Raw genomic sequence first — 13,855 nt, 5'->3', positions numbered from 1 at the left:
ACACAAACGAACTAATTGCTAATCAACTAGAGATGTTTCTTTTGTATTAGATACATCCCAATATAGACCCTGGCAAAAAGTGGTGGGGACATGTCCCACCCGCAAATTATGCCTGTGTCACAGATTATTCTGTTGTCACAATACTACTTATATCCTAAAGGTTTTTTTTCTTCCTTAGGTTAAACACTATGGTCTGAGGTTCTTGGTTTAGTTTAAGGCACTTATGAGGCAATTAAACAAGATATTCACAAGCAGAACTGTATTCCATCTCTTTCTGGATAAGTAGGTGGTTCAGGTGGCCAGACTTGGCTATAATGTGAACTTAGTTAAAAGTTAATCAGACTGTTAGCGTCATCCTCAGTTACAGTTTTTTTTCAGTGTAGTTGTTTGTGGCTTACTATCGTGTAAAAAAAAAAAAAAAAAAAAAAAAAAAAAATTCCTGCATTTAGCATTTCCTACCTGCCCTGAAGGATCAAGCGTAGTTTCGCTTATCTTGTGTGCATTTCCTGCCCATGTGTTAACAGTCGCTGTAATTTCTGCAACATTTCAAACATGCTGTATTTATTGTTGTTTTAATGCTTTATTAACTCTTTGATGTTGATTTGTGTTTGTTCAATGTCAGAGTACCCACTAACCCCAGACACCCCCAAGAGTGAATTCCGGACGTCCACCAACAATAGCCGACTGGCCGCTCTGAAGAAACAGGCCGACATCGAGCTCAAAGTGAAACAAGGAGCAGAAAATATGATACAAATGTATTCCAACGGCTCTTCCAAGGTAGAACCCTGCATTTACAGGAACTGTGGTGTGTGTGGGTTGTGTAGCTTAATGTATTTGCTTATGATAAGAACAGTCATTTTGATGGACATAAATTGTCTGGAAAGAATGGCCAGGACGTTTTTTTGTTTTTATTGTATTTTGTGTCGCGTTGCATTGTATTTGACTGTTACAAAGTGGAATTGTAAAAAATAATATCCAAGGGGGGGGGGCGGGGGGGTTGTGTATGTATGTGTGTGTATATAATATATATGTATATATATATTTATATTTATATATATATATATATATATATATATATATATATGTATATGTGTGTAAATATCAACTAGAAGAGGCTTAGTCGACCAAAACTGGTATTAGTCGCAGGAAGAAAGGAAAAAAAAACTTGAAATCAAGCAGTCTGAGGCGGACAGATCGTTAATGGCACGAAATCCAAATACTCGCCCATCATTCATCGACCTCAAATATGGCTTATCACTTGAAACATAGCAAGTTTACAAGTCCACTCGCTTTCACATTAACCTAGATAAATGTGTGGAGAGCGCGTTGAGATCACTTTTGAGATCACAAGGAGCGCGTTGAGATCACAAGGTTTATAATTGTTGTGAATGGGAACCCACATTCTGCATAAATCCATAAAAAAAAAAAAAAAGTAATCCATACGGCTCCAGGGGGTTAATAAAGACCTTTGGAAGCGAAGGGATGTGTTTTTGTAAGAAAAATATCCATATATAAAACTTTATAAATTCGAATAACGAGCTTCCGGTAGACGACCGTACGCAGAATGCGCAAGTTGACTTGCGCCAAATCAGTAACCCATGACGCAGGATGTAGGAGTATCGTAAGCTTAGACGCCTCTCACGGTTCAAACAAATATGGCTGGGCAACAAACTCAAGCTCCTCTTCTCTTATATTGAAATCCTCCGACATTTCTCTTTAAAATTTCTCGTTTTAGACCTCTAATTTGTGATCAGTGTTTTGTTTTGCTCTCTCCTCTTCGCCTCCACGTTCGTCATTGCGTTCAGGTCAAAGGTTGTTCTTCCGCCCAAATTGACGTGCGCAATATGCGTACGGTCGTCCACCGGAAGCTCGTTATTCGAATTTATAAAGTTTTATATATGGATATTTTTCTTACAAAAACACATCCCTTCGCTACAAAAGGCCTTTATTAACCCCCTGGAGCCGTATGGATTACTTTTTTTTTTTTTTTTTTTTTTTTTTTTTATGGATGGATGCATTTTCTGTCTTCAGAATGTGAGTTCCCATTCACAATCATTATAAACCTTGGAGGACTAAGGATATTTTTAAATATATCTCAGATTGTGTTCATCTGAAAGAAGATTGTCATATAAACCTAGGATGGCTTGAGGGTGAGTAAATCATGGGATAATTTTCATTTTTGGGTGAACTATCCCTTTAACTTAAAATACTCATTTTTAGTCATTAATGGTGCAAGTCATTTTTGGTCATACAGATAAGAATAATACAAAATTCTGTAAATGGTTTGCTTTTATTTCTGTAAACTCACAATAAAAACAATGTTGTGCTTTTACATTTATTTATTTATATTTATATATATATATATATATATATATATATATATATATATATATATATATATATATATATATATATATATATATATATATATATATATAAAATACACACTTCAGGTTTAAATTACACTAAATACTATACTTTGCTCTTACTCCCAGAGAAGATAAACCATTTGATCTCTTAAAGATCTTGTGAGAGAAGATCCATCCCAAGAAATGAAAACACATGTTAGCAAACGTGTCCTCTAAAATTGGATGAAATCTCCTCTCCTTTTTCCAAAAGAGGTAAAGGAAGCCAGACCAGACTCATTTATACACATATGCCAATGTCATGGTTGTAACCCCCTAGGGTGCAGCTGACATTAAGGAGAACTGGAATAGAACAGTTCAGTTATGTTTCTCCACCCTCCCCCTCAGGAAATCAGTCTTCAGTGCTAGTTACTGTGCATGTAGTGTCTCTCAATACATACATGTAGTATCAGCAGAATCACTCTCATGGTTTGGTTTGGCCTTGAGTGTCTGACCCTCCTTTCCTCCCTTTTATCAAGAACTACGCTGTTAATTAAAGAGGCTCTGTGGCTAAAATTATCATCTTGGACTCACAAAGGAGTTGTTAAATCAGCACAGTCTTTGGGGGGGGGGGGGGGGGGGGGGGATATATGGAGTGATAAACATATGGAGACAGAACAAGGGAGTCTGACTCATTTCCAGATGTATGAACAGTTTAGTACCCTCCAAAAAGCTGTCACGAAAACATAATCAGCACTACGGCACATGACTTCATTCGACTCACACTGATTAAGAGATACTCCTACGTTTCTCTTGCCCCATGAATGCTCTGTTCAAGAACTTTTAAAGCTGCTTTGTGTCCTATTTGCGCCACTTGTGGCACCAGACCGAATTGCAAAAAACAAAAAAAACTCCCCGTCTTTTAATGCTGGGCCAAACAGGTAGCCCTGTCCCAAACTCTCACCATTGGTTAAGCTAATATCAGGCCCTGAAAAAAAAATTACACAAATCAACTGGAATGTGGGTTTTGTCTAGTCAAGATGAAGTGGTGAGTCCTCCATGCAGGTTCCCAACATGCTTTAGACATCCGGAGGAAAGGCCTCTAAGGTAACGTCAGCCTCTAATGGCTGCTTACAGGAAGTTCAGTCCAGAGAGACTTCTGACTCACAGTCACTAGATTTGAATGCTTGGTTTGACTAGGAAACATCCCTTGACACTTCAGACAGACAGCAAGGTTTTCATTTGTTGGTTTCACTTTAATAACTTTTAAATCATAAAAAGTAAGAAATACTAAGAATATGAATTAAGAATAAGGTATGAGAGGTCATGCAATATTGCAAGTGTTAGGTACGACATGCAGCACCTTCAACTGGGATTAAATGCGCAATACATAATGGCCTCAGGGACTTTTTTTTTAATTAAACAGTTAATGCATAATACAGACATTCAGGACATACATTTTTATTAAATACAGCGTTTTAAATCATTTTTGCGGACCCATGTGAACAGGGATCGTTTTGACAACGTCTTCGTCTGAATAGAATTTGAACTGAATTGTATCTCGTTTTTATATTGAAGGTTTATGAACTATAGATCTGCATTAAAGGGATAGTTCACCCAAAAATGAAAATTCTGTCATTAATTACTCACCCTCATGTCGTTCCAAACCTGTAAGACTTTTGTTCATCTTCTGAACACAAACAAAGATCTTTTTGATAATCTGTGAGCTTTTTGTCCGTCCATAGACAGCTACACAATTGGTACTTTGACGCTTCAAAAAGTTCATAAAGAGATAGTAAAACTAATTCATATGAATTGAGAATTTAGTCCAAATTTTCTGAAGAGACACGATCACTTTATATTATGAACAGATTAAATTTAGGCTTTTATTCACATATAAAGATTCATCAACTCACACATCAGTTGTGGTAAACGGAAGCTCAAACACGGGTGTGAGAACCAATGAGGTTCAGTCTCATTTGTTACGCAGCACGTTTGAGCTTCCGAAAAAGGTTTGTTCTCAGATGTCAAGCAGGTTCGTTTGAGCTTCTGTTTATATTCGCTGACCAATGTGAATAAAAGCCTAAATTAAATCTGTTCATCATATAAAGCTATCGAGTCTCTTCAGAAAATTTGGACTAAACCACTCAATTCATATGGATTAGTTTTATGATCTCTTTATGAACTTTTTGAAACGTCAAAATGTCAGTTGCATAGCTGTCTATGGAGGGACGGAAAGCTCTCAGATTTCATCAAAATCTTCATTTGTGTTCCGAAGATGAAGGAAAGTCTTACGGGTTTGAGTAATTAATGACAGAATTTTCATTTTTGGGTGAACTGACCCTTTAAAGCTGCAGTTCCTTAACTGTTTTTTGGTTAAAATTATCCAAAATCAATTTTTGAGCATGTACATAACCAGCCAGTGTTCAAAACTAGCCAGTGTTTACCTTAGCCCGATTCACAACGGTAATCTTCTAATAATGTTTTATAATTTGGGTGGTACTGGTGGGCATGTCGCCATTTGTCTTTGCATCATTGCGTCACGTCTGTATACATAAAGGAGTCCCAGCTAGTAGGCTATATCGCATGTGAGGTGGATCATTTATAGCTTTTTCTCACACCAGCTGCAATAATTAAACTTATCGTTTTGATGGCGGATTGTATGGTATAACAAATTAATGTTATTGATTAGACTGTACAGAAACTGAAATCTACAGGTAACGCTAATACACACTAAATACACTTACCCCCGGTTTCACAGTCAAGGCTTAAGCTAGTCCCAGACTAAAATGCTTGTTTGAGCTGTTTTAACTGAAAGCAACTTGTACTGACATATCTTAAAAAATGTCAGTGCCATTGTTTTTGACTCAAGATGATCACCAGTAATGTTTTTTTTTTTTTTTTTTTTTTTTTTTTTTTGTAGTGTACGTTTATAAAAGCTACTTAAATATCCTAATTGGAATAAGGTCTAATCCTGGCTTAGGCTAAGCCCTGTCTGTGAAACCGGGCCATAGTCACACAATGCTGATGTTGTTAACATTAACAATTTGAGAACGAAGTAAAACAATAATAATAATTTGCACGGTTTGACGTGATATGAGCTAAGCGATCGTTAGATTTAATCACCATTGGCAGCGCGATTTACTATAATGCTTTTTTTTTTTTTTCCCTCAGTTAGTCAGAAGCCGTGGAGCTGTGCCAAGGCACAACGCACATAAATATAATTCTGCAAACAACTGCAATTGCAGGTTTCAAACAGAGATGGCGACAAAGAGGCAAAATTACGGACTGCAGCTTTAAATAGCCTATCTGTCATTGTAAAGTGCTATTTGTGCGTATTTTATTCCTTCTTTCTTTTCTGAACTCCTCTTCTGTTTTTACTTTTCTCCTGTGGCTACATCTGTAGGACCGCAAACTGCTCGCAGCAGCTCAGCAGATGCTTCAAGACAGCAAGACAAAGATAGAGTTCATTCGAATGCAGATCCTCAAAGCCAGCCAGACCAGCGAGATGAACTACGAGAACAATGATGGTATGTGGTGTAGCTGATTTCCTCTCTAATTATATCTATGATTCGCACTTTAATTGAGCAGAAGTGTGGTAAGAAGACATAAATCTGATTTTAGCAGTGACTTCAAGCAAGCCTATCATCAGCCCCCTGGACCTGAGGATAGAAGAGCTACGACATCACTTCCGGATAGAGTCTGCTGTGGCAGAAGGTGCCAAAAACGTGATGAAACTGTTAGGAACAGGGAAGGTGACGGAGAAGAAAGCTCATTCAGAGGTTGGCTTCATTTCTAAATCAGTGTTTTTATAGTTGCATCTCATTGAAATTTGCACAGGCCCCTCCCACGACTGTTGACGGACACTGCCGTTTTAGCATAGACCCACCCTGAGTGAGCTGTAAATAGTCCGCCATTGTTTCGATGCCACGCAGGTGTAGACAAGAATATCTCCTAAGCGACTGAGGCGTTTTGTTATTGGATATAAGAATGAACATAGCAGTCGTCCTTTACTCTCGACATCTGAGCCGCTGAAGACGCAGTGGATTAAGTTTGTTTTTGAAGGGAATACGCCCCCGGATCTACCTATATGCGTTTATGTCTGCGCTAAAAAGTTTGTTTTGCTAAAAAGTTCCTGAAGGATGGATCTGTAACTGTTCGTGATCCAGCTTCACCTCCAGAAGACGTGAGTAACATCTGTTGCCGTTGGTCGGAGTTTGTTTTCACCCGACTGAACGTTTAATTGGCGTTTGTTGGGTTGGGGAATGTCTGAGCAGTGTGGTATAATTTTCCAACATACAACAACAAACTGGCATAATCTGACCTGGCCAAGAACCGTTGCCATGATGATGAGGCAAGTCCCTTGCAAAGACTGCTGTTTGATCGCGCCGGCGCCTCACACACACACAACAAAGCACTGCAAACGTGACATCAAAGCTTGTTCATTATCAAAATAATAGTCGAACAAATATATAATTTCTATTTAGAAACTTCTCAATGTAATTCATAACTGCATGTTTATAATGAACAATTCATTAAGGTGATTGTCTTATTACATATGTACATTTTATGTAAAGATAACATGGTAACACTACAATAAGGTTTATAAAGGTGTTAGTTAATGACTAACAAGTAATTTTCAAAGGTATTTTAATCGTTAAGTAATCATATAAATAAGAATGGTGAGTTCAATGCAATACTTGCCAAATAGTGTTTACAGCCCGCCCACGGAAGATAGGGGTGGGGTGAACAATAGCTCATTATCATTTAAAGGGACATGCACCGAAATAGCTGTTTTTGACCAGGTAAAAAGTTTTTTTTTTTTTTTTTTTTTTACACAACCATTAAGAATTTAATCAAAGCATGTTATTGATGCACATGGGGAGCAAAGGCTGGCCCGTGTGGTCCGATCCAACAGACGAGCTACCGTAACTCAAATTGCTCAAGCAGTTAATGCTGGTTCTGATAGAAAGGTGTCAGAATACACAGTGCGTCGCAATTTGTTGCATATGGGGACCATAAACAAAGACCAGTCAGGGTGCCCATGCTGACCCCTGTCCACCACCAAAAGTGCCAATAGTGGGCATGTGAGCATCAGAACTGGACCAGGAGCAATGGAAGAAGGTGGCCTGGAATGATGATTCTCAATCCAATTGAGCATCTGTGGGATGTGCTGAACAAACAAGTCCGATCCATGGAGGCCCCACCTCGCAACTTACAGGACTTAAAGGATCTGCTGCTAACATCTTTGTGCCAGATACCACAGCACAACTTCAGGGGTCTAGTGGAGTCCATGCCTTGACGGGTCAGTGCTGTTTTGGCAGCAAAATGGGGACCAACACAATATTAGGAAGGTGGTCATATATATAGACCACCTCCTGCCTAATATGCTGTTGGTCCTCTGCATGCTGCCAAAACAGTGCTGACTTGTCAAGACCCCTGAAGGTGTCCTATGATATCTGGTACCTAGACGTTAGCAGCAGATCCTTCAAGTCTTGTAAGTTGTGAGGTGGAGCTGCCGTGGATCGAACTTGTTGGTCCAGCACATTCCACAGATGCTTAACTGGATCGAGATCTGGAGGCCAGGATCTGACAGGTCTGGACTGCAACCTGGTCTGCAACAATGAATGGCCAGACCCAGGGTTTCCCAGCAGTACATTGCCCAGAGCATCACACTCCCTCCACTGGCTTGTTGTCATCCCACAGTGCATCCTGGTGCATCACTTCCCCAGGTAAATAGCGCGCACGTACGCGGCCTTCCACGTGATGTAAAAGAACACAGGGCTCATCAGACCAGGCGACCTTCTTCCACTCCTCCAAGATAAAGTTCCGACACTCGTATGCCCATTGCGAGCGCTTTCGACGGTGCACAGGGGTTATCATAGGCACTCTGATTGGCCTGCCACTATGCAGCCCCATACATAGCAGAGTGCGATGCACTGTGTTATGACAAATTCCTCCCATAACCATCATTACAATTTTGTGTTTTTGTGTAGACCTTCTGTTTGCTCAAACCAGACAGGATTGCCTTTCTGTCGCCGGTTGTGGTTTGTCTTTCCTCAGACCACTGTTGGTAAATTCTCACCAGTTCTGACTGGAAGCAACCCATAAGCCTTGCTGTTTCAGAAATACTCTGACCCAGTCGCCTTGCCATAACTATTTGGCCCTTGCCAAAGTCGCTCAGGTCTTTATTTCTGCCCATTTCTCCTGTATCCAACCCTTTGATTACGAGAACTGATTGTTTGCTTAATATATAATCTACCCAGACCTTAATATGTGGCCTTGTTAGGAGATGATCAGTGTTATTCGCTAATGTCTTAGCTCATCTGTGTATATTTAAGAGATTTATATATATATATATATATATATATATATATAGCTCTGTTTGAAAAGAATGAATAATTCTAGAATTAATGGGATGATTTTGTTGGGGAGGGGGGGTGCATTGGCAAAGAAAATATATTCAAAAAAAAAGCTGAAAAATTTACTTTTTACTGAATAATAATTATGATAATTTAATCATCATATGATTGTGATTATTTTGTTTAATATTTTTTATTAAATAAAGATATTGTAATACTATTGTACTGTAAAATAAAATGAATATTAAAAATAAACATTTTATTTTATACCACAACTCTAATATTACAATACTAATACTTGCATAATTTCTTCATATTCAAATGGCTTTTATTTTGGAAACAGGTTTATTAATGCTCTTTACAAATCTGTTGAAATGAATAGTGCTGCTGGCATGTTACGTTTACAAATATGTTATAAGGGACTCACAGCACTTGCAGAGTTCATGTGGAGCAGTATATTACTGCAAAATATCCAATATAGGGCAATATTATTATTATTATTATTATTATTATTACTATTATTATTATTATTATTTATTATTATTTATTTATTTATTTTTTAATATCCAAAATGTACCCATGCTGATAAATACCAAAATCACTAATATTAGCCCATAACTGGTACCAATATATTGGACATTCCTACACACAATAATAACTACAATTAAAGCAAATATTAATCTACAAAAGTTTAAAAAAAAATCTGCAATAATTTCTGGTATACATTTATTTGAGAAAGATAATTTGTGCAGAACTGCCACAAGTTAGTAATGAATTTATTTGTTAAACTGTAGCATACATCCAGACTCTGTCCCATAGATTTAGTTTTCCACTCACACTGCCAATGTTACGCATGTAGAACTGTTTATCTTTGTGACAGATTCTAAATCCGGTATGTCTTTCAAAGGTCATTAGAGGGTTTTTTTGACTACATTCAAAATGTGTGTATTTATGTCTGTATGCATTTGTAAACGCTGTCTAACTTTGTCTTGCAGGCTCAAGCCCGCTTGAATGAGTCCAGTCAGAAGCTAGACTTGCTGAAGTTCTCTCTTGAGCAGAGACTCAGTGAGTTGCCCAGAAATCACCCGAAGGGCAATCTGATTATGGAGGAGTTAGCCATGGTGTCCTCCCCACCTCTCAGTCCCCGCCAAAGCATCATGTCCACCAGCAACCAGTACAGCACTGTGGCCAAACCTGCTGCTCTGACTGGTAACAAAACATAATTCATACAGTCACATGGTTCTCAAGGGGTTTTGAACTCTGTTGTTGTTTACTGGTCCCATTTTACTTTGGTTTTAACAATGCCAGCTTGTAACAGGGTTAAATCCTATTCACACTGGGAGCGAAGTGCAAAAGTGAAGTGAATCTCAAAACAAAACCATTTAAATCAAATATTTGTCAGGCTGAATGAAAACCAAATTTAACAGGTGGCACAGTGCATCTTTTAGCTGTCATTCATAAAACACAGAAGTGTAGAAGATATACTTATTATTATATTATATTATTTAAATGTTTGAAAACAGCCATAGACAAAAAAAAAAAAAAGAAAAAAGAAAGATCAAGCATGTTAAGAAAAGTCATCATTTTCTCACCCTTGTCAAAGTCCCTTTCAAGTCTGTTCAACACAGACTTGGCAGCAATTTCTGGCATCCAAGACCAAGTCCTGTATATTTGAATGGAGGATTGCTCATAAAAAGTGAAGCCACCACCCTGCCATATTGGTATTCCCTCACATTCTATTGAAGTAATAGGAAATCATCTGATTTTAATGAGAAAACATTGCCTAACAAGTGAGTGTTTTTTTTTTTTTTTTTTTTTTTTTTTTTTTAAATATATATATATATATATATATATATCTGAAGTTTCCCTGTAAATTTTTACAACGCAAACGTCGTAACATTTAAATGGTTATTTGTTTAAAGTCGGAACTTTCCCCTGCATATTAAGTTACTGTTGCGAATATCAGATCAGCTGACGGATGGGACACCTCAGCAGTTGTATTACAAAAGTCAAAATGATTCTTCTGAAATCTGAATACAGATTTATGTTTTAAGGCATGCGCATGCAACTTAATTCGCCATGTACAGTTATTCACTGTAGTTGTGTAATTGTTATACAATACTGTTTTTATTCGTACAGTAACTGTAAATGTTTTCGTTAATAGCATGTATTTCGAAGCAGTAAAGATAACTACTTCAACATTGGTTAAATTAATAATTGGCTCAGCAATATATACAAATAACACTTAATTCTTATGCAAACTGTCATGCTAGTAAAAAGCTATAGAATTTGAGTTGACCTGTGGCTTTTTAAGGGTCTCCAAGAGTCTGATGTGGATGTTGGTCAACAAAAAGACATCAGGAAATAATATACAAACACTTTATTCAGAGAAATGATGGTGACTTTATGGATTTGAAGACATGAAGTATTTATTTATACTGTTACTCCGAGCATGATGCATGGTAACCTTTTTAAAAAAAAAAAAATAATAATAATATAGTGAAATTTAGTTGGGCTGTAGGAGTATAGCGGTACACAGAAGTCACGGTTCGTACCTACATACATACCTCGGTTTTGGTGTCACGGTTCGATACGAGTTCGGTACAACAGGAAAAAGCAACAGATCCCCAATGCTAGTTTTTTTTTTTGTTTGTTTGTTTTTTTTGTTGTTTAAACAGACAGTAGTGCAAATAACAGTTCCGCCTGGCAGCATTTTGTCCCCTTGAGGTACAGCCTCCTTTAGTGTATTAAGCACTAAGCAGTAAACAGAATGCAGTCTTGCATAGGTCATTTGTTTTTGTAGGGCTGATTTAAAAAAAAAAAAAAAAAAAAAAAGGTATTTGGTCTCAATCAGCTACAAAACTGAAAAGCATCTCTTGTTATAAAAGTACAAAATATATAGAATAATGAAAAATAAAACGCGCAGAGATTAGTTTTTTTTTTGGGGGGGGAGTTCATTAACATGCGATGACAATGGCGGATGCACAAAGTTCAATATTGCACTTTTTCAAGAAATCACGCAAGCATGTTTGAGCTTCTGCAAAAACCAATGAGGTTTGTTGTCACACATCAAGCAAGTGTATGTTTGAACTGCCGTTGACCATATTTTATGTATTGTTTGTTTTATGTATCCCCCGGTTTCACGGACAAGGCTTAAGCCTAGTCCCAGCTTAAATGTATGTTTGAGCTGTTTTAACTGAAATCAACTTGCACTGACATATCTTAAAATATGTCAGTGCCATTGTTTTGTATCTGAATCCACACCAGTAATGTTTTTTTTTTTTTTTTCTCTCTCTCTAAGGCATGTTTATAAAAGCTACTTAAATGCCCTAATTGAACTAAGGCCTAATCCTGGTTTAAAGGGTTAGTTCACCCAAAAATGAAATTTCTGTCATTAAGTACTCACCCTCTTGTTCATCTTCGGAACACAAATTAAGATATTTTTGATAAAATCTGAGGGCATATGATCCACACATAGGCAGCAACGTCATTGCACCTTTTGACGTCCAGAAAGGTAGTTGAAAACATGGTTAAAATAGTCCATGTGACTACAGTGGTTCAACCTTAATGTTATGAAGCGACGAGAATACTTTGTGTGTGCAAAAACAAAACAAAAATAATGACTTTATTCAACAATTTGAACCGTTGTCATACATAGTGAAGTGCAGTGCAGGCTTCCTTGTTTACATCCGAACATCAAATTGTTGAATAAAGTCCTTATTTTTGTTTGTTTTTTGCGCACAAAGTAAAGTATTTTAACCATGTTTTCAACTACCTTTCTGGACGTCAAAAGGTGCAATGACGTTGCTGCCTATGTGTGGATCAGATACCCTCGGATTTCATCAAAAATATCTTAATATGTGTTCCGAAGATGAACGAAGGTCCTACGGGTGTGGAACGACATGAGGGTGAGTACTTAATGACAGAAATTTCATTTTTAGGTGAACTAACCCTTTAATCGAAGCCCTGTCTGTGAAACCAGGCCTATGCATGTCCGTTGATCAATAATTATGTGTGAATAAATGCCCAAATGAAATCTGTTCATCACATTAGACAATCTGGTTTCTTCAGAACACTTGGATTAAACTGCTCGATTCTTATCGATTTACTTTTATAAAAAATTTTAAAGCATCAAAGTTTTGGGGAATGGACTTCCATTGGATGGACAGAATTCTCTCAGGTTTTATTAAAAAAATATCTTTATTTGTTTCAAACAAAAGTCTTATGGGTTTGGAACGACTAACTGATGACAGAATTTTAGAAGAATCGTTCTTCATTTAGTTTTCAGTGTTGTTGGTAAAATGGTGCCCCCAATTGTACTGGAGTATGTAGAAGTTCCAGACAAAATTCATATGCTTATACTTTATTGGTAGATGAGTTTTGTCATTGGAAGAAAAAACAAACAACAACCTATACATGTGGGGGAAATCCCTCTGTGTTCAGCTGAATTTTTGTCTCCGTGAATAGATCCATAGGAATGCATTGTTTCAATTTATAGTCTTGTTCCCTGCAAATATTCACTCCCTGTGTGAATAGGCCCTTTAGTCCTTTATCACAACACATGTTACTGTACGTTCAACCCTGTTTGAGAGGGGGAACAGCTGTCTGGGTATAGGCATGTAGGAACTACACTCGACTTTTCGCACAGTGTTCACACAGTCGGCCCCAGCGGCCCCCTCCTCCACCCTTGGCTTTATCACACAAAACTTTGACCTTCACTCTAAAGGAGAACGAGAGAGCTTACGTAGTTACCATTATAGACTTGTACCATGCAGTGATTTCCATATAAGGCTCTATATCTACTGCATGTGTCTTGAAATACATTTGTAATTGCTTGCACACTTATTATCTTGTGTTAATCAGAATAGATGTGTTTAGTGATTTACATCTCAAGATCATGCAGCGTTTTGGCTCTGAGTAGGGTTTCTGTTATAAATCCACAGGCACATTAGACGTGAGGCTCATGGGCTGTCAGGACCTCCTGGAGAACGTACCGGGTCGCTCAAAGACAGCATCTGTTTCTCTGCCCGGCTGGAGCCCCAGTGAGGCACGCTCCTCATTTATGAGCCGAGGAAACAAGAACAAATCTGGCAGCAGCCGAACCTTGTCCAAGTCTGATGATCTGTCCAGTTGAGTGGCTTTGTATTT

At 37.7% G+C, this 13,855-nt stretch overlaps 1 protein-coding gene across 3 annotated transcripts in view; it reads left to right on the top strand.

The window, feature by feature from the left end:
* Positions 1–13,855, top strand: part of pkn2b (protein kinase N2b) — a 53,514-nt gene that overhangs the window by 24,661 nt on the left and 14,998 nt on the right. For 2 of the 3 annotated variants that reach the window (XM_051896982.1, XM_051896980.1), the window contains exons 3-7: positions 623–777; positions 5,752–5,875; positions 5,970–6,127; positions 9,703–9,916; positions 13,651–13,836. In XM_051896982.1, the coding sequence (XP_051752942.1) occupies positions 623–777; positions 5,752–5,875; positions 5,970–6,127; positions 9,703–9,916; positions 13,651–13,836 (837 nt within the window). The remainder of the gene's footprint in view (positions 1–622; positions 778–5,751; positions 5,876–5,969; positions 6,128–9,702; positions 9,917–13,650; positions 13,837–13,855) is intronic. The other variant, XM_051896981.1, reaches the window with a different exon arrangement.

This window comes from Ctenopharyngodon idella, chromosome 6, assembly GCF_019924925.1.
Source record: "Ctenopharyngodon idella isolate HZGC_01 chromosome 6, HZGC01, whole genome shotgun sequence".
NCBI lineage: Eukaryota > Metazoa > Chordata > Actinopteri > Cypriniformes > Xenocyprididae > Ctenopharyngodon > Ctenopharyngodon idella.
This window is presented reverse-complemented; position numbering and strand designations above follow the sequence as displayed.